A 24,322-nucleotide genomic window follows, 5' to 3' on the forward strand; every position below is an offset into this window, starting at 1 on the left:
AAAATTGTTTTCCTCATCTTACATCTTTCAGATAAGGTGGTTTTACTATGACATTAAGTGTTTCTAATGAGTCTTTTTATATTTTTTAAAGGTTTCCTTCAAACAACTGCGGATGAGTTTTGCTTTTACTATGCAAGAAAAGATGGTGGGTTGTGCTTTCCAGATTTTCCAAGAAAACAAGTCAGAGGACCAGCATCTAACTACTTGGACCAGATGGAAGAATATGACAAAGTGGAAGAGATCAGCAGGTTCATAAAGATAAATGCTCTTTAATCTTTTAAAAAAAACCCAACTGACAAATCTTGTGGTTTTGACAGTGAATCAACTGTCTGTGCTTATGTTCAGCAGCTATATCCTCCAGATGCTTTATTTTTTTCTTTGTGGTAGTTTGTTTCTCTAAAATTCTAGCTTAAATGCTTTTAATACTTAGACTACTAATCTTATATTATGAGCTTGGCTTCTCTATGACTCATGTGAATTTTATGGGTATAGTTTTAAGCCTGAATTTTATGATTGTTGTTAGCCTATGGCACTGTGAAAATGTTCAGCACAATTACTATTAGCAAATCAGATTTTTCTAAATAGATCTTAGAACTTTCTCTCTACATGCCTTCCATAAGGTTTATTTATTGTGAGTAAAACTAATTTTAATTATAGTCACTGAAATATGAGAAAATGAGATTATGACATTTGAAAAATATATACATGTTTTGATTCTCTTATTTTACTTTCTGATAGAAGGCTGTTTTGCTTTTTGCCATTGAAAGAATTTAAAAGAACCACTTAAAAGAATTATATTGTGACCCTTGGGTTAGCAAGCACTTCATGGTTCTCAAAACCATGATTCCTAGAGGAAATAGAGTTTGAAAAGGATGCCAAGTGCATCCCTTATCTCCTTCATCTCAAGAAAAGCTTACTGGTTTTCTTTAATTTGTTTAGAAAGCACAAACACAACTGCTTCTGTATTCAGGAGGTTGTGAGTGGGCTGCGGCAGCCCGTTGGTGCCCTGCATAGTGGGGATGGCTCGCACCGTCTCTTCATTCTGGAAAAAGAAGGTTATGTGAAGATACTTACCCCTGAAGGAGAAATTTTCAAGGAGCCTTATTTGGACATTCACAAACTTGTTCAAAGTGGAATAAAGGTTGGCTTTTTAAATTTTATTTATTTTTGTGCTGGCTATGTTAATTTTATTTTAGTGTTACCTTCCTCACTGAAGGTATTTCTTTGTAATAAAAGAAAGAATCTTGCAGGAGAAAATAAGGGGGCAACATAAGAAACAATAATTATGGCACCTAAATTAGGACAGTAACATTAAATTTCTGTTATTTGTTGACTATTGTGCACTGCAATTGAATTGATATTTGACATGCTTTCCCCATGTAATTGACACACTTAAAGGAATCTTTGGCTTTATAAAGTATTTGTTTAAATATTGTTTAATGGGCATAACACAGGATTGTACATCAGCATTTGCTAGTAGAAACAAAGAGGTCTTTTGGTTATTTTGGCAATTGCAAATCATTCTTTCACCATCTCTGTTTTTGAATCTGTCTCATAAAAAATACTACTTATACTATGACTTCCTTGTACAATGTTTTTACAGGTAAGTCAAATATTTCTATAATTAGCCATCTATATAACATATATTGCCCTCTTTTTCACTTCTCTAATTTGAATTCTCATTTTAAATAACCTAGGTATGTAAACAAAATTATTGTCAAGTTTGTTTCACAAGAGTAACACAGTACAACATTAGCAGTACTAAACCATAAAGCAAATTATGACGTTCTAAAATTAAGACACATTTAATAGCTCATGCCTATTTTAGAATGAAACAAAGTAGCAATATGATTTGGGAAGAACTGGTTATCCTTTTCATTTCTTAACTGAAAAAAAACCTGAAGGAGGCTTTATAGTCTTCTACTCACATAGAAATGAACTCTTTCTTGCTTTGTTGTGCTGTACTCCAGTGGTAAGAAGACCCAAATCAGAAGAAACAAGTCAGGAAAAATATAGATATATTCCTGCTATCTATTTCATTTTCTTATCGTGTGAGAGTTAAGATGACCCATCTTTATTTTTTACCATTGTAAATGATGTTATTTATTATTCGTGTACATTTTCCTTAATCTGGTCATGGATGACTTCCTTAATACTCATTCACAGGAAGGGCATTACTGAGTTGAAGATTAAAACCATAATACATCTTGCCAAGTTGCTTTAAAAATATTTTCAGATATTTGAGAATAATACTAATTATTTGAGAGAATTAATATTAATATTAACAATAGTTTTCAAATGTGCTTTGAGTAAAAATGTTGGTGTTAAAAAGATATGTATGATGTAATATAGATGTAAGGACGGCTCAGAATACTGGAAAATTGTTTTATAACAAGAACTGATGTTCTTGTTTCTGCCTCAATTTGACTGCCTTTTAAATCAGGGTTCCTTCAGCATCCCTATTTCAATTTACACCCTTCGTAGGGATCTCTGATGATTCATTACCATATTCAGCTCTGACAGGGAGATATCTCATTATGTAATAAAATTGTACAAGCAAGGATATAACAATACCTTGGTTCTGAGTATGTGTGTTCTGCAGTCTTCCAGGAATTCTGCAGTACTTGGCCAAATTTACAAGAAAACTTGCAGAATTTAGACCTCCTTTTCCAGAAGAGCTCCCAGGTTTTTGGGGCCTAAAATATACTTCAAAACCTATTATTCTAGTGAACTTATATGACATATTTTAAGATGCAATATTTTAAATTCCTTTGGTGTTTTAGCACTAATTATGTCCACAAGATAGGAATATATCACATGGATATTGGAGTGGATAGTGAGTAATAAGATCACATCCTTCTTACTTCAAGCAGGTCATGCTGCATGTGGCCTTTATCTCAGTGTCTATGGAACTCCCTGATTGGAAGAGTTAAGGCCACTGTCAGTATGATGGGGCAGATACCACCACATTTATGAGTTGATCATAGCACTGATTTTGGTGGTTGCCCCTCAGAGACTTGTAATGTAAAAGCATTTTCACAGCTATTTCTGGCTTCTTTAATATATGAAAGTTATCACATATTTATGACAGTATTCTATGTTTGTCAATAATCATTTTGCATAAGTAATACCAATATTAATTTTCATAAATTATTGTACATATCAACTATTTTCTATTTTTTCAGTTTTAAAATCCGAAGAGAGGGCATAAAGCGTTTAACAGACTGAAGTATTAATTGCAATACTCAAATCACAGAATTGGTAATACATACTAAACCCAACCTCCACATGTTTGAAATTGAGAATAATAAAAACCACAGTGCAGAACCCCTTCACAATTACATTAATTGATGACCAAGAGGAATATGTTAAGTCAGACATAAGGAGGAATTTCTGATTATAAGAGTTTCTAAAATCTATTGCTGGCTATTAAAAAAAATCTGGAATTCCTTGTCTGCTAATGTAAATTAATTGGGAGTGATTTCTGTCACATGGTAAAGGCTGACCTTTTTTGAGGCTAAGAGTTGGACTTGCTTATCTCTTTAAACCTCTACCAACTCTGATTCTTATAAGTGCTTGAGAGGGATGCCATCAGCCAAGAGCCAATCATAAGGGAACATGGACAACTCTTCCTAAATGGGTCCTGACTGAAGCTAAAAAGATGATGTCTTGTTTTTAAACACCAAGATCGTGCTGCCTAAATTGTAGGAGACTGTAGTACCCTGGGGGCTAAACTGTCTACAGTTCACAGAGAAAAAGTTAATCTGCAAGAAATGCAAAGCACAAGCTAAAGAATTAACTTCTTTTTGCTATAGAAAAAAAAGTTGTGGCATTGAGATTAAAGAGTAAGTCAGGAATATGTTTTTAAAATATGTAGTGATTCGATAGCTCTTTGATGATTAGTGATTAGGTAATCACTAATACTGGCACTGTGAAGAATGGGCCACGTGTCAAACTGATGAGCAAACTTTAAAACTTTCCTTGTGTGTGTGGCTGTGTGTGTGCATGTGCACATGCAGCGTTGTTATTGTTCTGTTGTTATCGTTTTATTCCAAAGGGCAAAAATTACAAAAATTTTACTATCTCCAGAAAGAAACACTTCTTTAAATACTGGGTGATTTGAAATCTTTAAATTGAGCTTATATCTGAGCTCTGAAATCAGAGCTTCTGGCAAGTGCTAGAACCAGCTTTGTCTATGTAAAGTCCTTGGCAATGATAGACTAATGCCTCTAATGATACTGTGAAGAATGGCTTCACAGTATAATCACCCAGGAGCTTTCAAAAATTCTTATAGCAAAGCTGGGTGTGGTGTCTCATGCCTGTAATTCCAACGCTTTGGGAGGCCAAGGCAGGAGGATTACTTGAGGTCAGAAGTTCCAGACCAACCTGGCCAATATGTTGAAACCATGTCTCTAATAAAATTACAAAAAAAAATTAGCCGGGCATGGTGGCATGCACCTGTAATCCCAGCTACTCAGAAGGCTGAGGCAAGAGAATCACTTGAACCTGGGAGGCGGAGGTTGCAGTGAGCCAAGATCATGCCTCTGCACTCCAGCCTAGGCAACAGAGCGAGACTCCATTTCAAAAAAAAAAAAACTTCTTAAACCCCAAAACAGTCAGTCAGAATATCTGGGGTTGGCACCCAGGCATCAATATGTTTTTAAAGCTTTCCCAGGTAATTTCAATGTGTAGCCAATTTGAAAACCACTGATGTAGACTGAGCCAAACTTCTGGGTCACTTACACATTGAATGAGACACATTTTCTCTGCCAAGCCTACACCCAAGTCCTATTGCTGACTTAACAACTAAGAGCAGGTGGTTGGATACCAGTTGTCATTTGCCCTGTACCTTTTCTAATTTACTTAGTTTATATATATTACTTATCCAACTTGAGTGAGGAATTGGGTTAATTCTGGCAGCATGTAAGATGCTTGATATAAAGCATACAAAATACCATTTGAAAAAAATGGTATTTAAAAATCTCAAGTTAATTCTAACTGGGAAATGGCTTTACCCATTAATCTTTTTCTGTTTCTGTTCCATTTTGGAATCCGGTGCTCAACTAGTTGGCAAAATTGCTACTGTTCCTGTTCTTAAAATATGTGGATTATGATTATATATGTAAGCCCTTGTTAAAAGCGACAAGGCCACCAGAAGATACTCTAGTGTAATTTCACCAAAATGCCCCTGAGTGCCAAGAATGTGAAAGTCAGCCTTAGCTTTGCATGTGTGTTAAAGGAAGGATATGCCCGAACCTGTCACTTGACAGGGTGGCCCCTCAAGGAAACTAGCAAACACCATTCTCTGCCACTTAGTTCTTGCGAGTGGCCAGAGGATGAAGAGGTTCACACCCTCAGCAGCCCTCGGCTGGCAGCACACAGCAGACACAGCTGAAAGGCTTGTCTATCATTGGAACAAGTGTCACTGGACTCCTGTCCCTCTCTATCTACTTGGATCCTCATTTCAAAAGATGCTTTTAGAAGCAGTTCTTTTACCAGGGGAGGAGAGGACGTGAGGCTGAAAGCTGCTAATTGTCCGGGTGACTGAGCCAATTGAGGTGGAGCTCTTGAGAGACAGTAGTCCCGGTGCCCAGGAGTCACAGGAGCATGTGGAGGAGGATGCAGGGTCCACCAGGGCAAGCCCTGATGGGGCAGCCTCTGGTTTCACAGGCTTGTAAATCACAAACATAATTATGAGTATCAAAAATTTAGTGAAATCTAAGTCCTCATCAACCATGGAGGCTGATGTTCCATTTCTCTGAACTTTGTCAAACCTAACTTTTTACATTTTTTCTTTGACTTGCAATCTTAAGGCAACCCATGAAGCATTAGTGTATTTTTGCTTAAGTGAAATGAGTCAAAGCAGATTGAGAAGCAATTTATTTTTCAAAAGTAGTATTGGTAATGTAGCATGCATACACATTATACACACATACACATATGGTGATTATTAGATCATGTAACAAATGCTTCCCCAGAAAAACTGCTGAGAGCTCTGCTTTTAAGCACACATTAGGTTAGAATAAAGCCTGTGTTAATAGAAAGAAAGCAACAGATTATATCTGTTAAATATTACAATAGAAGAATCACCATTGTGGCACATTTTTGTATACTGAATGGCATTTTTAAACTTTTTGACTTATCAGATTACTGCTCAGAAGTCATAATGCCTCATCTAAAAAAGAGTTGCTACAGTGGTGGAAATAAACAATAAATAAACTCATTCAAAAAGTGGTAGAAATTGTCTTCCCCAAAATACAAATTTTTAAGCAACTTTTTTTTTTATAGTTTAAAATTCTGGTTACAGACCGTTTATGTCATGTAAAAATATAAACAAAATGCAGATTGCAAATAAAGATGTTTTTATTTTTTTGTGTGTGTGTTTGCTTATTTTTTGAGACAGAGTCTTGCTCTGTTGCCCAGGCTGGAGTGCGGTGGTGCGATCTCAGCTCACTGTAACCTCCTGGGTTCAAGAGATTCTCCTGCCTCAGCCTTCTGAGTAGCTGGGATTACAGGCGTGTGCCACCATGCCTGGCTAATTTTTGTATTTTTAGTAGAGACGGGGTTTCCTCATGTTGCCCAGGCTGTTCTCAAACTCCTGGACTCAAGCAATGCACCTGCCTCGGCCTCCCAAAGTGCTGGGATTCCACCACACTTGGCCTCTTGTAAGTAAAGTTTTTGACTGCAGTTATTTCTAATATCAATGTAGTAATGACACGGCTTTTAATCCAACTATTTTTATTTTATTGAGTGTTGCTGATCCTTTATATAACAATGCTCTGTACTCTGTGAAAAATGTCATTTTCAATTTTTATGTAAGTTTAATCTCATTTTAAATGTATAAATGCCCACAAAGAAAAATTATTTTTCATAAAGCCAAAAGTCCCTTAATAATGTGAAATAAACTCAGTGTAATTTTCCATTTGGTTGAGTTAGTTTTTGCTCCTGGTATTCTTTCATTATTTTTGAATTTGCTATTCTATTGATAAAACCTTTTAATAAGTATAAATGTGCATTTATGTAGTTATGCCAGTTTAAGGCAATTTAATCTATAGTTTATTTTCCATCATATTTTTTACTGAAGCAGAAACTGGAGTGACAGATGCCATGTTTCTCCAGTTGAGTAGAGAAAGCCCTGCCTTCTCCTAAATTTTATGTCCCATCAGTCACAGCAGAGGTGAGGAAAGTTTTTACATTAATATCTTTATATTTACCTAAGATTTGAAGGGCAAAGGAAATAGAAGCTATAAATATGAGCAATCTCATGGTAATCACTTAAAACAAGTGAAAAATCGGGAAATCTGGACCCTAGAAAAAGTCTGCCACCTTTAAAGGGCATCTCTTTAAGTGAGATATCTACTATCTTCTAGAGACCGTCTCTGACTAGAAAAAATAAGAAAATCTATTGGTGATATAAGTTATCATTGTTTTCCAGTGGCTGTATTACCTCATAAAAAGAAAATATCAAACATCACAAAACTATCTCTAAATGGCAGAGAATTTCCTTTGGTACAGAATTCCCTTTTGAAGATTGTTTCCTGAAACTACAGTCGTGTGTGTGTGTGTGTGTGTGTGTGTGTGTGTGTGTGTGTGTGATGAGAACACTTAAGAAATCTATTCTCTTAGCAAATTTCAAGTATACAATAAAGTTTAATACTATAGTCTTCAAGCAAGCCATGTTGTTAGCAGACACTCTCTTCTTCTTTCTTATTAATCATAACCACCAATTTTTAAGCCCTTACTTTCATAGTCATTACATTGATTACTTCTGGAATCCCTGTCAGGTAGGTGTTAATATCTCTTTTCACAGATGAAGGGACTGAGGCCCACATGTTAAGGAAACTGCCCCAATACCACAGCTAGCAAGTACCACAGACAGATTTTAAATGCAGTTTGTCTGACACCGTGCTCTCAACCAGGGTGCTATGCTGCTAAATGCTGCTATATGCCTCTAATGAGTGGCACTGCATGAGAGGAGAGACTGCAGAGCATGTTAAGAAAACAAGATGGGTGATGGTTGGTGTCAGCATGCTCAATGAGGACACTGAGAGCCCAGCATCTAGAGTCACGGATAGACACCTGGGTTCTGACCACTGTTCCTACCAAGCCTTACTGGTCGTTTGGCCTTGGGCAAGTTGTTTAACCTCTCTAGGCTCACTTTCTTTATCTGTTAAATAGAGACAATAAAAGGTCACACCTAATATTTTGCATGCACAATCACACATAAATGTGAAGTGCTTTGTAAGCTGTTAACCATCATCTATCACACTAACATAAAAAGGAGGGGAAGAAGGAAAATATGCATGACTCACAAGCTCCAGTGACCACTGCTAGCAATACACTCTGGGGTTGAAACAGTCCCTCGTAAAATGAATTTTGGTGGCTCACTTCCAATCCCAGCATTTTGGGAGGCTGAGGCAGGAAAATCACTTGAGGCCAGGGGTTCAAGACCAGCTTTATCAACATAGCAACACCCCATCTTTACCAAAAATTTAAACATTAGCCAGGTGTGATGGCATGCACCTAGAGTCTCAGCTACTCAAGAGACTCAGCGAGAGGATCCCTTGAGCCCAGGAGTTCAAGGTTGCAGTGAGCTATGAGTTTGCCACCACACTCCAGCCTGGGTGACAGAGTCAGACCTCATCTCAAAAAAATGATAAATAATAAATAAAACAAAATGTATCTGTATAACTTATGGGAAACTCATGATAGTGTTAGCATTCGCACCAAAATAATACGGCAGTCCCTTGGAAACAGTTATTGACGCATGTGGAGTGGCTTTCTTTACCTCAGAAAGATAAACCTAGGATATATTTTCTATTTAAATGTGTTACTAGAGAAAAACAACACCTTTTGACAGCATCAACTTTTGACATTAATTATAGGGTATTGCTGCCCACCTCACTGCAAAGTCCCCAGCTCTGGAGTTTCTCGAAGCACATGACTAACGATGACTAAGCACAAAGCAGCTGACCCATAAGAACTACAGCAACCTTTCAGCAGCATTTCCTTGCTTTCATAGTAGTTTTTCTCAACCTGGATATTATAGTAATGTCGGTCTTTTTTGTGTTTATTTTGGAACATGGTTTCTGTCAATCTGCCACAGAGTTAATAAATTGTAGGATTTGCAAAGGAAATATACTGGGACTGAAAAGTAAGAAGGCACATATTTTTGCCCACTAGCAACTATGGCTCACAGCACAGATTTAGAATGTCAGTTGGGAGGGGGGCAATTGGGTAAAGCTGCTATAAAATTAACATGAAATGGATGTTACAGAGAGTATATTTCTCAAGAAATTATTATTATTATTATTATTTTGAAAAGCAGATCAGGCCAGGCGCGGTGGCTTACACCTGTAATCCCAGCACTTTGGGAGGCCGAGCCGGAGGACCATTTGAGGTCAGGAATTCAAGACCAGCCTGGCCGACGTGGTGAAACCCCGTTTCTATTAAAAATATAAAAACTAGCCGGGCATGGTGGTAGATGCCTATAATCCCAGCTACTTGGGAGGCTAAGGCAGGAGAATCACTTGAACCCCGGAGGCGGATGTTGCAGTGAGCCGAGATCGCGCCACGCCACTGCACTCGAGCCTGGGTGACAGAGTCAGATTCCATCTCAAAAAAAAAGCAGATCAGTAAAATGTGCCATGAAATCAGAGAAGAGAGAACTTTAAAAGATTTTAAAGTTAAATAACAGCAACAGTAGACAGTAGACATTATCAGTGAAATGTGCTGAAGATCGGGTGCAAGAATACATAAGTGGGGCCGCTCTTAGTGGCTCACGCCTGTAATCCCAGCACTTTGGGAAGCCTAGGCGGGCAGATCACGAGGTCAAGAGATCGAGATGATCATGGCCAATATAGAGAAACCCCTTCTTTACTAAAAATACAAAAATTAGCTGGGTGTGGGGGTGCACAGCTGTAGTCCCAGCTACTCAGGAGGCTGAGGTAGGAGAATCGCTTGAACCTGGGAGGCAGACGGTGCAGTGAGCCGAGATCACGCCACTGCACTCCAGCCTGGTGACAGAGCGAGAGTCCGTCTCAAAGAAAAACAAAACAAAACAAAAGAATATATAAATGAAAGAGCCCCAACTACCTATCTCTCAAACCTCAGGCTACAATAGACCCTCTTTCTATCACATTGATTCAATGTTTTATATAAAGTCTAAATCTGTAAGCAAATTTGCTCTTTGGTTTGTGTCTACCTTTCTATGACCAACTTTGGAAGTTTGTTTATGTAGCGTAAGGCTTTTAACAGACTTCTTTCATCTTTGCACTTATATAATAAGTATACACACAAATTTATTTTATATAACATATAATATTTATATGCAATAAGTATGTACAACAAATATGTTGTTGATTACTACAATACATTTTAAGGTATTTGTTGATAGTAGTCATCAATTGATATTTAATTTTAAAGTCTGTAATTATGTTGAGCTATTACAAATCAAAGTGCCCAGAACTGAGGACATAATCAAAAGTGTTTTAAAAACTAGATCATTGGCTAGAAATTAAAATTATCTTTGGACCTTTCAGTCAAATATGTTTTGAAAAATAAGATGCTATTTATCAAGACCATTTTATAATGTGTTATCATGAGAAAAGTTTTTTCTAAATCACATAAGTTTGTATCCAGCATGACCTGTGATACCAGCTGACAGTGAATATGGTCACAGTGGCACTCAGGAATTACCATCAGAAGGGAGGTCAAATTGGAATCCTTTATCTAAAGAATTTCCATTTTACTCAATCTGTACATGTCATATACACCTTAAAGTTCATCTATTCACTCACTTAAAATATTATGCAATTCCTCAGTCCTCAGCTTCAACTTACAGAAAATCTATTAAAAATAACAACTTGTTTAAGATAAAATATGTGCTAATTACTCCATCACACCTCTATGTAGTAGGGTAACAAAAAAAAAGAGAATGTCAATGAATATGATCTAAAGTAATTCCATCATTGCTAGCAGTTGAAATAATTTAATCTGATTATAGAACTAAATCCAGTAAACTGAAGCTTAACACAAAAATAAAGCATTATTTTAAAATCTCTTACAGTTTTATATATGGCCACAAAAATTCTTGTGGAATGAGTTTTTTCAAACATGCAAATATTGAATAATGTGACTTTCTCTTTAAGAGTAGCTAAATTGGCTGGGTGTAGTGGCTCACATCTGTGTAATCCCAGCACTTTGGGAGGCCAAGCGGATCACGAGGTCAAGAGATCCAGACTATCCTGACCAACATGGTGAAACCCCGTCTCTACTTAAAAAAAAAAAAAAAAAAAATTAGCTGGGTGTGGTGGTGTGCACCTGCAGTCCCAGCTACAGCTACTCGGGAGGCTGAGGCAGGAGAATCGCTTGAACCCAGGAGGCAGAGGTTTCAGTGAGCCAAGATCACACCACAGCACTCCAGCCTGGTGACAGAGTGAGACTCCATCTCAGAAAAAAAAGCTGAATTGGTCCCCCGCAGTGGCTCACGCCTGTAATCCCAGCACTTTGGGAGGCTGAGGCCGGCGGATCACCTGAAGTAACGAGTGCTCGATCAGCCTGGCCAATATAGTGAAACCCCGTCTCTAATAAAAATACAAAAATTAGCCAGGCATGGTGGTGCGTGCCTGCGATCCCAGCTACTTGGTTGGCTGAGGCAGTAGAATCGCTTGAATCCGGGAGATGGAGGTTGCAATGAGTCGAGATCATGCCACTGCACTCCAGCCTGGGTGACTGAAGAGACTGTCAAAAAAAAAAAAGCTAAATTATTTACTTTTAGTTTGGTGCAAAAGTAATTGCGGTTTTTGCCGCACTATTTAGTTCTAATAAGCTGTTTCTAAACCACCCTCTTATTCTAACCTAACTTTGATCCAAACAGACCACAGACTTTCATAAAATGGCATCTGTCCTCAGGCTTTTCTAGATAGGGAAACATGTCTGTTTGATAAGAAACCTTAGTCCACAGTTTCAAACTGTTCAGAAGAATTTCTTTAAGAGAAAAAAAAAAAAAGGATGGTGCCTGTGAGTGAAAAGATGCTTAAGATTTGAAAAAAAAAAAAAAAAAAAAGAAAAGAAAGAGAGTGCTAGTCTTAAGAGGATAGAAATAATGAAATTTAATTCCCATTAAATTCTTAGGCTTTCTAGGAAAGATGTGGTGATGAGGCTACCGTAAGTGCAAATATCTTTGTGGATGGCTGTGAACACATGTTCAGGAAAAGTGAAACAAAACTTGAACCGACGTCCCTCCACACACAGGTCACCAAACATCTGTCATAAGTTATCAATTACTACCCTAGACTGGACTCAAGCCTGTGACCCGAGGTTGAAAAAGTCACATAGTTCATTCTCTTACCCAGTCTGTGATTTTTCTATGTATCATCTTTAAAGCTTCTGTTTAAATCTCCAGGGATTTGGAAGATCAGATGACCCCATGAAGTTAATAATATATTTACACCCGAGGTGTCTATGTATATCACCCTGGGGCTGATCTTACGCTTGCTGCACCAAAATCCTTTACCCTATAGTTGGCATAGCTCTTTAATTGCATAAATTCCTTAATTGCAACCTACAAACAATGTCTCCTTGTCCAAGGAGGGTGTTTTTTTTTTTCTTAAGATTTTGACTTTGATTAAATGTTAATACATACAAGACTTTTGGGCAAACAAACAAACAAACAGGCAAACAAAAACTGAAAACTCTTCTGGGCATGACTAGGTGAGTTTCTTCCCTTGAGAAGAATTAGTTATTGGAGGGACTACTAAATAAAACTTAGGTGACAGCATCAATTTTCAGAGCCTTTGATCTCTAATGGGTTGCATTCCTGTAATATCCCACCTCAGTTGGATGTGTGAGAACTAATCATGGCATAGCCATATCACTCACTCACTGATCATATGATGATACCAGTTTTGCCACACAGTGATGGCATCATCTCTTCGGGGATCGTGATGGCCTCATCTATGAAGTCAAAGGACTAGGCTAAATAATACCTTTGGTTGGCCAGGCGCGGTGGCTCACACCTGTAATCCCAGCACTTTGGGAGACTGAGGTAGGCGGATTACGAGATCAGGAGTTCAAGACCAGCCTGGCCAACATAGTGAAACCCTGTCTCTACTAAAAATACAAAAAATTAGCTGAGTGTGGTGATGGGCACCTGTAATCCCAGCTACTCGGGAGGCTGAGGCAGGAGAATCCCTTGAACCCAGGAGGCAGAGGTTGCAGTGAGCCGAGATCATGCCATTGCACTCCAGCCCGGGCAACAGTTCAAGACTCCATCGCAAATAAATAAATTAATAAACAAACACATAAATAAATAAAAATAAACAAATAATAATAATACCTTAGGTCCTTTCTTGCTCTACAATTCTGAGGAATGGAAAATAGTGCAAATCTCCAAGAGAATTATGGAAAAGATAAGGGTTCAGTGTGATCAGGCATTGGATGACTCCATGCTTGTCCAGGCTCAGAAATTGTGGGACATACTTCGCTTTATTTTGATTTTTTTCCCTTTGTAATAATACAGAAACCCAGTCAGCATCTCCCAGTGCAGAGTTTGGGTGGGTACCTTGCCTCATAGGCCAATAGGTGCATCGTCTTTCTGTAAGATCATCATTGCTCTAGTTAAATTTTAAAAACCTGCAGTAACTCAACATGTAGTGAGATTTCAGGTTTCAGTTAACGACAAGATAATGTCTTGAATGTACAGGGAAACAGGGAAGCAAATTTTCAAACCTTGGTCAAGGTGAAGATATACCATGACTTCGAAGTGGACAGTACTTGGGGTGGTAGGGGAGAAGCCCAGCCTGGAACTGAGTGAAGGAAGAGGAGAGTAGTTGTAGCAGATGAGATTGCAGAGTTGAGCATCTGTGTGTTGGTGGGAGTACGAAGTGTACAGGCTCTGCCAAGGTCTTTGGCTTCTATACTGAGTGAGATGAGTGAGATGGGGAATCACTGGAGAGTTTTGAACTGGAGTGATATGATCTGACTTAAACTTTTTTTATTATTTTTTAAATTTTTATTTTATTTATTTATTTTTTTGAGATGGAGTCTTGCTTTGTCACCCAGGCTGGAGTGCAGTGGCACAATCTCGGCTTACTGCAACCCCTGCCTCCCGGGTTCAAGTGATTCTCCTGCCTCAGCCTCCCAAGTAGCTGGGATTACAGGCACCTGCCACCACGCCCAGCTATTTTTTGTATTTTTAGTAGATACAGGGTTTCACCATATTGGCCAGGCTCGAACTCCTGACCTCAGGTGATTCGCCCTCCTCAGCCTCCCAAAGTGCTGGGACTGCAGGCATGAGCTACAGCACCTGGCCCCAGCCCAAACTTTTTAAACAAGATCTATAGCAGCCATGCTGAGAGTAGACTTGGAGAGGCAAGGGTGGAAGCAGGGATGTAGGGTAGAATACTGACTCTGGTAGTACCAGCTCTGCTATCAATGTTCTTTGTGCCTGTGAGCCAGTCATTTCACCACAAGAGCCTCAATTTTTACCTGTAAAATGAGAGGATCATTAATATCTGAGGTTCCTTTCATTTCTACCTTTCAGTGGGTCAATACTTGGAAGAATATTGCAAATTTTTTCCTATTAAACATAAGCATTTTTACACATGGTGTTTCCAAAATTTATACCTTCTTTCTCATAGTTTCAAAGTGCAAATTTTGAAACTCAGTACATTAGCAACATAGGATATTTCATGGGTTCTGGTGAAAGGTTGTAAATTACAGGAAAATATCAATTGTGGTAATGTAATGAAGAAGGCTCACTCTACACTAGTTGTAATTGCAAATTCATGAAAATGGTAACCACAATTAAAGACTGTTTGAATGATGCACACACACACACGTGTTCCTCTTAGGAAATGCACATTTAAAGGGGGAAAGGGGGGGAAATATGATTACTTTTTAAAGGATAACTATACTTGGGTTTAGCATATAAAAGGTCAAAATCCAGGTATCCTGAAGTCAGAGAGGATTAAAATGATAATGGAATATAAAAACATAGACCTCTAATAAGGGGATATGGAAAGCTTGTTGTAGGGAATTTCTAACCTTTTAAATTGTAAAATAACTGACCTTACTAATAAAGTACCTATAATTCACTCTCAAAAGTAGAGTAATCCCAAATATCCATAATGGGTTTCTTCTTTATTGTAGATATTTGAGCAAATAACCTCATCTAACAAATCATTCTTTCAGGCTGTATGTTAAGCTGGCAAAGAACTGTCCCCTTTCCTACCTGCATCTGAATCTAGGGAAGTTAATTTGGTTGTGGATAGAGTAAATTAGATGTGAAAAATTGAAAAAGGAAAGAGGTTAATGCTTGATTATCTTACTTGCACATGTAAGGATTGCAGGGCTCTGTGTTTCCTTGAGAGAATTCCCATGATGCCAATTAACCTAACTTATTCCAAAACAATTCTCTGTTTGGAAAGAATAATTTTCATTGTGGGTGTTCCTTGAAATTGTATGCCTCATCCCCTGTTATTACTGAGATGTGTGCTGTGCAATTGAAAGTACCAGCCTCGTTTCCATACACTGTATAGATTAGAGCTATATCCCACACACAGTGTCAAATAATGTTTTAATTTTGTCCAATGAACACATATTTTAACTTCTAGCAATTTTTTAAAATGTGCGAAGGCCATCTCTGCTTAATATTAAACTCAATATCTTATGTCAAAAATAAAAGCAGGAGACTTGTTTTAATCAGGAAATAGCTTTTCTTGCCATTTATTTTTTAAGTCAACTTCCTTGGCTGGGTTTAAATGGCATCTTCATTTTTTAAAATAGTATAATGCATTTTTCCTCCACTGTGAGAATAAACTGGACTAGAAAAGGTTGAAAAGGATATAACTAACTTTTGGTAAATGTATTATCCTTTTTATTGGACTGCGTTCTCTATTTGGATTGCTGGAGTAAAAAAAAAAAAAAGAATAAATCAATTAACAAATATGCATTCTGAAATTTAATTTGGTGAATAGAATATATGTGCTTTTCATCAGGTACACACCTTTTTAAGTCTGAAACCACCACACACAAAGAATTTAATTCTGACAGACATTTGTTCTCAGCATAAATACTTTAGGGCCAATAGTTGTCCCCACTTAATCATGCTTCTTAAAAGTGAATTCCAGAAGACTTGAGGCTCCAAATGACCCCTGGTAAGGTGAGTTGTCAGTAAATTACTTTTATGATGTGCCCTAGGGAAGTAGGTCTGCTAGAAACTTGGTAGGGAACTGGGCCCCTTTGCCTGTAGGGGGATGACCTTTAACATCATCTAACCTTTGTGTTTCTAATTCTAAATTTCTGGGAGGCAGTTAGTCACATTGTTGGATATCATTTTAAAAGAGTCTCTCCTTTACTCAGAAGACAGTGTTAACCACAAATTTGTTGTTTAACCTCCAGACGAAGCAACCTAAAAAGCATTTTATTTCTATACTTTAATTTTAAATACCATTTAATGAATTGAAATAGAAATGAGTTCCAAATGGATTCACAGTTAAATCATGACTGCCTTAGATAAAATTTAGGAAACACTGCAGAACATTTAATCTCTCTAATTTTGCTAATTTGAACTTACTATGTGACTTGAAAATGCATAAGAACAATTAGAGATGAAAGAAGATATTACATCAGAATACAATTAATTTTTCACAAAATATTTAGTTATTGAAGACAAATCTTGCTAACTTTGTTGTCTTCATTATCAGAAAGTTTTTAGGGTGCTTTTAAGGAATAATAAATACAATGAAATTATCAAACAGGAATTTAGATTCAGTTTTGGATTAAAAAAACCTTATTTGGCTATATTAAACTGAAACCATTGGGAAATAATTTTTGTTTACAGGACATAAAATACAAAGAGATTATTAATTTCTCATTAGTTTTGGCTAACATTTGATAGGGCAGTATTTTTCATTCTTTCCTAAACAAAAATAGTTCTTGGCTCAGTTTTGTTATCTATAATTGTACTATTTGATTAAAAAATATTTACATATGTATATATACATATGGGTGTATATATATATGCAAAAAACACTGTATTGTTTAATGAAATATTACTAAAAATATAAACTTTTCTAAAAAATTACACACCTAATTTTTAACCAGAGAATGTTTAGGTATATGAGTACATAGACTAAATGTAGAATATTTCCATAATCTCTTTGGTTTATATTTCAGTTTATAGCATAAGCAAAGCCAGGCAGTCTAAACTTTGCATTTGATATCAATCCTTTGGAGGAGATCAACAATAAGCAGTCATAGGAGCCATTAGTATAAATTCAGTAATTTTTCAGTGGGGAAAGGAGATCATCAAAATTCTTTCCTATAAACCAAAGGTTCTGGCTCAAGAGTGTATGTAAACAAGATGTATGTTTTAAATACAGCTTAAATGCCACCCAGGAGAGAAATTCAATGGTGAAAGAGTTGTCAACAGACTGAGGGCAATCTTTAAATGATGGGGAAAATATTAAATTAATGACACTAATGTTGGGAATACACAGGCATGTGCTTCCAAGAAATTCAGCACAAAATGTCCCCTTTTCCCCCACTCTAAATAGTTTATATTTGGATCCAGAGAGATAATAATAGTAAAGCAAAAGATTTTACTTGAGAACATGGCAACCAAACTCAGAATTTTGAAACAAATTTGAAAATAAAGTTAGAATAAAATGTTATTATAATCCTGCCAAAAGCATTTGTTCATCATCGTGTACATTTCTACTTAGCTATGGCTAGGAGCAGAGTTTTTTAAGTTATTGTTTGTGTGTTTGTTTTTGTTTGGTCAAAAATTTTGCATGAAAGTAAATTTATGGTTGTAACCATTACAGCATGTCCCACGTTATCATTCTCTGGAGACTTGCTATTCAGTTTCCATTCAATCTGGACCAAAAGACACACTCATAATGTGTCCTATGCAATGAACAGGGCCCATCTCTGGAGCCATCTCTGGGGCCCAACCCAAAACACAGGACCTAGAATGTGGAAGGTAGTTTCCCCACAGGAATATCAGTGTGCTTTGATCAGAGGAAGGTAAATGGGTGGTGGTCAGGAAAAGCAACAAGGATATGAGGAACTCAAATTTCATGAGGGAGAGGAAATAGAAGCAGAAAAACTATAAATGACCTGATGTATGCCGTAAGGAAGGTATAACCAAAGTCTTGGAGATGCCAGAGGAAAGAACAGGTGAACCGGTAACTCCATCCTTCTGAGGATGTCTGTGTCTCACATAGGAATGATTCTTAAATGATATGGGCATTGCCTTTCATGCAAGAAACATGATTAAGAGATTGAGATCAGGCTAAACATGTAAACTGAGGCCAGAGAGGGTGCCTATAAAGCATCTTATATGTTCAGCTAGGGACTCTGTGTCTCTTCTGTGGTAAACAGCAAGGACAGTTATGGCCAGCCTCCCAATGACATGTTAGGTCTCTGTGAAACCAGTTGGCTTAAGACAAATGTTACCTTAGCTACTGTGACTGCCGTTCTTCCCCTTGTACAGGATTTGGGAGCTTCTCCCTGTTATGGGGACAAGACAGTTTAAAAACTGAGTCTCAAAAGAATTGAAAAATGAATGCAAGGGAAGAAGACTTTAGGAAAAACAGAAACTCAGTTCAGACGGGCTTCATCAAAAACCAAAACAATTTTACTTTCCCCTGTGTTGGCTTCATTTTTTCGCAGGCTTTCTCCTTGCGGCGCAGATGGTAGCAGCTCTAGGCTTACATCCTACCAGCTTAGCAAATCCAGGAGAATGAGAGCTGCTTTTCCCTGAGTCTCAGTAGCAGTCTCATAACAGATGCCACTGGCTTGGGCCCCACACCCATCCTGGGACCACTCATGGGTCCCAGAACTTCTCTGGAGCCAAGGACAGAGTCCAAAGCACTCAGCCACAAGTGTGGAAAGGGTACCATCCCAAGGGGAAATCGAGGTGTTGTTAGTAGAGAAAGGAGTGGACCCTGGGCAACAATAACCACAGACATTCACGGCTTACAGAACAAATAAGACCACTTGGAGCCGGAGTCCACGCTCTTAATATTCAATCCTGCCTGACTTTCTCCCCGTGCTTCTCAATACTGGGCTTTCCTCTGTTAGAGATGTTTAAGGTTTATAAAGCAACCCAACTAAGGCTTTTGCTTGGTACAGTGTGCCTAATTAGATGGTATTTTCTTAATGTTCATATAATATTTGTTTCTTGCTTACTTACATCTACTTCCTTTTATAAGACATGTAGACCCAGAGAGGTACCCACATTTGAGGTAGCAATGAAATATGTCCAGGAAGCCTTGCTGGAATGCCAGAAGCAATGGGGTCAAAAAGACTGACTTAGTAAGTTGCAGAAAATGGCTCATCTCCCAAAAAAGGAGTAGCTGAATCCTTGTAGGAAACGCATCTATACAACCTATAGTCCCATCCTTACTTTAAAAGGCTTTTGTAAAATTTCTATTTTATTTCTGTCCATTAATCATATTTATTAGGGAATCACTGTAATTTGCATCTAAAACTATAAGAATAACAGAAGTATATCAGGAACTGCCTCCAAAATGCTTATATAGAGATTATGAAACATCTAATGATGAGGTTTTGTACTTTGGTAACATAATTTTGAAATATTTTGTACCCTACGGCTCTAAAGTTCACATTTTCTTTCCAATGATGTTGAACTCCATTATGTGCAATTTAATTAACTTTGGTAAACAAGTATGACTTTTTTATTATTATTACACTTTAAGTTCTGGGATGCATGTGCAGAACATGCAGGTTTGTTACATAGGTACACATGTACCATGGTGGTTTGCTGCACCCATCAATCTGTCATCTACATTAGGTGTTTCTTCTAATGCTATCCCCTCCCCTAGCCCCCCATCCCCCTGACAGGCCTCAGTGTATGATGTTCCCCTCCCTGTGTCCACGTGTTCTCATTGTTCAACTCCCACTTATCAGTGAGAACATGCAGTGTTTGGTTTTCTGTTCCTGTGTTAGATTGCTGAGAATGATGGTTTCCAGCTTCATCCATGTCCCTGCAAAGGACATGAAATCATCATTTTTATGGCTACATAGTATTCCATGGTGTATATATGTCACATTTTCTTTATCCAGTCTATCACTGATGGGCATTTCGGTTGGTTCTTTGCTATTGTGAACAGTGCTGAAATAAACATATGTGTGCATGTGTCTTTATAGTAGCATGATTTATAATCCTTTGGGTTTATAATGGGATAGCTGGGTCAAATGGTATTTCTGGTTCTAGATCCTTGGGGAATCGCCATACTGTCTTCCACAATGGTTGAACTAATTTACACCCCCACCAACAGTGTAAGAGCATTCCTATTTCTCCACATCCTCTCCAGCATCTGTTGTTTCCTGACCTTTTAATGATCACCTTTCTAACTGGCGTGAGATGGTATCTCATTGTGGTTTTGATTTGCATTTCTCTAATGACCAGTGATGATTAGTTTTTTTTTTCTATGTTTGTTGGCCGCATAAATGTCTTCTTTTGAGAAGTGTCTGTTCACATCATTTGCCCACTTTTTGATGGGGCTGTTTTTTTCTTGTAAATTTGTTTAAGTTCTTTGTAGATTCTGGATATTAGCCCTTTGTCAGATTTATAGATTGCAGAAATTTTCTCCCATTCTGTAGGTTGCCTGTTCTCTCTGACGATAGTTTCTTTTGCTGTGCAGAAGCTCTTTAGTTTAATTAGATCCCATCTGTTGATTTTGGCTATTTTTTGCCATTGCTTTTGGTGTTTCAGTCATGAAGTCTTTGCCCATGCCTATGTCCTGAATGGTATTGCCTAGGTTTTCTTCTAGGGTAGTTTTAGGTCTTACATTTAAGTTTTTAATCCATCTTGAGTTAATTTTTGTATAAAGTGTAAGGAAGGGGTCCAGTCTCAGTTTTCTGTATGTAGCTAGCCAGTTTTCCCAACACCATTTATTAATTAGGGAATCCTTTCCCCGTTGCTTGTTTTCGTCTGGTTTGTCAAAGATCAGATAGTTGTAGATGTGTGGCATTATTTCTGAGGCCTCTGTTCTGTTCTGTATGACATATTTAAATTTGTCTTTAGTCAGAATAATATGATTAACATGCTGTAGACTACTTAAAATGCAATATTGTCAGTATTTCTTTATACTTTGAAATATGCAGGACATTTCTGAACATTCTCATGAGTCTATTAGTGTGCCTTTGCTATTTAATATGCATATTAAAATCTGTTCTTGTTTATTCACTTAAGTAAAAACAAGAGAAAGTTTAAAAAAGCACAAATCCTGACTCTGTTGGAGAATGTGTGTGCTTTTATCTCTAGCAATTTGGAAAGATTTTAAGCTAGTCATTTGTTTTCTCACTGACAGTCTTTGTTATATTTAAACATGTTCATGAAATTAATGCTAACTATATACAATAAACATTCAAAAATAAAAAGTTAATTTCTTTTTAATGAAAAGAATGTGTTTATGTCTTATATGTCTGAGTTTTAGGTAGGAGTAGTTTTATGTAATTATATGACATGATTTTAGTTTTTTCTGACTAAAAACATGCTTATGTGCTCACTGTGCTTTACCAAAAAAAACTTCTTGTTTTCTATTGTCTGCCATAGCCACTCTAAAAGCAATGTTTAATTTACTTATGTAGAAAGTTTAAATAACCTTTCTGCTTTATTTCACCACCTTGACCCCTTGTCATGCTGTTCATTCTGCCATTCATTCAAATGATGGGAAGACATTTTTCTTTAAGACAAGCTTTTTACCCATGGTGCAACCTAGCTAGAGGATTGTTACCAGAAGACAGTTACAAAGCTACTTTCTGTTTGATCAAAAAACTGACAGATTTGTGGAAATCAGCTCAGAAGAATAATCTATTTTCTAAGATATCTATGTAGGAACTTAGTAAATGTCTTCCCTGTACTTTGTAGATCTGCAAAAATAATATGGTTCAGCTCTACATCAGAGCTATGACTATATGTTTGCCATTCATTGATGAATTCATTCATTCATTGAGAGAATGATTATTGGACTTCTTCTAAATGAAACAGAGGCACTCTATTTTTACATGTTGATGGATTACTAATTGTAAACATTCAGGTAGAGATTTATGGTATTAGAAAGAGAGAAAGATAGAAGGAATGAGGGCTTTTGGACTTGTGTCCAGGATTACTGTCTAAGCAGGTTCAAATGTTTTCCCATTTACTTGTTTACTGTCAGGATATTGACGCCATCTCATTGTTCCCAGTATTGACCTGCAAAATACTAAAATGCAGAAAATTTCTATTTATCTCTACCAAGGAATAGGAACTTCTCATTAACTGTATATTTTGACTGACTAATAATTTAAAAGATACATGGTGAATGACCAATTTTCAAAGAATGTACATAAAAGTATCATGAAAAATGTGAAAACAGCTTATTCTTATATGTAAAATATGAAATACTGTAGGATTCAGGTCATCTTTACAAATATATCAGATTCACCATCTTTCACTTTTCTTTATGTGAAACCCATTGAGACTAGATAAGTATTAGAATTCAGGGATTTTCAGGTGTATATTAAGTCAATATGATTTGTATATTATACGTTAATCTAACTGCAGAAAACATCTGAATATATAAAGACTATGAATTGTTTCACAACCATTCAGGTCTAGTTTTGCTGGCAAATAAATATGCACTAAACTTATAAAAAAAAAAAAGCTTTTGCTTTTGCTCTTCAGAGCTTCTTGGACTTCAAAAGTCTATCGGATTGCAGAGTTCTTTTTTTTTTGAGACAGAGTCTCCCTCCATCACCCAGGCTGGAGTGCAGTGGCGTAATCTCGGCTCACCGCAGCCTCCGCCTCCTGGGTCAAGCAATTCTCCTGCCTCAGCCTCCCGAGTAACTGGGACTATAGGTGCAAGACACCACACCCGGCTAATTTTTGTATTTTTAATAGAGCTAGGGTTTCAACCTGTTGGCCAGGATGGTCTCGATCTCCTAACTTGTGATCTGCCCGCCTCGGCCTCCCAACGTGCTGGGATTACAGGCGTGAGCCACTGCATCCGGCCCCCAGATTGCAGACTTCTTATCTCACAGCAGCATGCTTTAGCATCTCATTTATCTGGCAATCAGATTTCATCATCACCTTTAGGGGACAGAATTGGGAAGGCAAAATGAAGCAAAATTGGCTTCTGAGCATCAAAGAAAATAGCTGTGGGCCAAGTGCTTTAGTTATAAAATTACAAAACTTTTCAAATTGGAAGGAACCTTTGGAATCATTCCACCTAGCTCTTTCATTCTACAGTTGAGGAAACTAAAGCTAGGGAGAGAGAATTGTTAGTTTGAGGTTGGCTAGCCAAACAGAGCCATACTCATGTTGAATTATTTGTAAAATTAATCTTCATTGTTTAACAAGCCTAATGTTTTGCTGTAAGCTTTCCCAGAACGTTCATGTTTCTGAGTGACAGTGATTAGAACAGCAGATTAGAAATATGGGGGACATAGAAAGCACTCTAGAGACTAATTTACCGAGAAGTGGAACTGAGAAGCAGAGGAGGAAGCAGCAGATTTGCAGGACAGCAAAAACTTCTCAACATACTCTGAAAGTTAGACAGCACGAGTAATAGATTCCATTAGGGATAACAATGCCTGCTGGTTGTTCAGGTGCTCTTCACCAAAGGAAATGCAGTGTTTTCCCATGAAAACAAAGTGAAGGGCCACATGACGCCACGTTTTGACAAACCCATTCACTCTGGGTTGGATTTATTTCTTTCAAAACACCACCAAATATCAAAGTAAAAGAAAAGTATTTCAGGGGACTGGAATATATGGGAAATTTCTATCTCTGTTCAATTTTCCTGTAAACTTGAAACTTCTCTAAAAAATAAATCTGTTAAAACAGACACAAAGAGAGAGAGAGATCGCATTGACTTCTCACTGATATTTCAATTAATGGAATTTCTTAACAGACAACTTTGGGAAGAGAGACTTAAATAGCAGCATTACTGCTATTGACTATTAGTTATTTTTAAGAAAACACCATCTCTATGTGTCAAACAAAATACAGATGAGACCATTTTTTAAAAGGTTGACACTAAGACTCTAAGAACAAGTTAAAACTGTATTTACGTAGGCAAGGATGTGTAAAATATATTTTTCAAAGATCATCGGCCAAATTTTTATTAACTTAATCTCTGTTAAAGTGCAAATATTACTGAGAAAGCTGACTGATATCCTTACCAGTCTTTTTAGTTTAATGAGAACACATTCTCGCTTTGTCGCCCAGGCTGGAGTGCAGTGGCGCGATTCGGCTCACTGCAAGCTCTGCCTCCTGGGTTCACGCCATTCTCCTGCCTCAGCC

At 37.3% G+C, this 24,322-nt stretch overlaps 1 protein-coding gene across 1 annotated transcript in view; it reads left to right on the forward strand.

Moving 5' to 3' along the window:
• The window catches only part of HHIP (hedgehog interacting protein), a 93,427-nt gene that overhangs the window by 12,571 nt on the left and 56,534 nt on the right, over positions 1-24,322 (forward strand). Inside the window, exons 3-4 of the mRNA XM_024246432.2 lie at positions 92-248; positions 940-1,141. Coding sequence (XP_024102200.1) covers positions 92-248; positions 940-1,141 — 359 coding nt within the window. The remainder of the gene's footprint in view (positions 1-91; positions 249-939; positions 1,142-24,322) is intronic.

The sequence above is a fragment of the Pongo abelii genome, chromosome 3 (assembly GCF_028885655.2).
Source record: "Pongo abelii isolate AG06213 chromosome 3, NHGRI_mPonAbe1-v2.0_pri, whole genome shotgun sequence".
NCBI classification, from domain to species: domain Eukaryota; kingdom Metazoa; phylum Chordata; class Mammalia; order Primates; family Hominidae; genus Pongo; species Pongo abelii.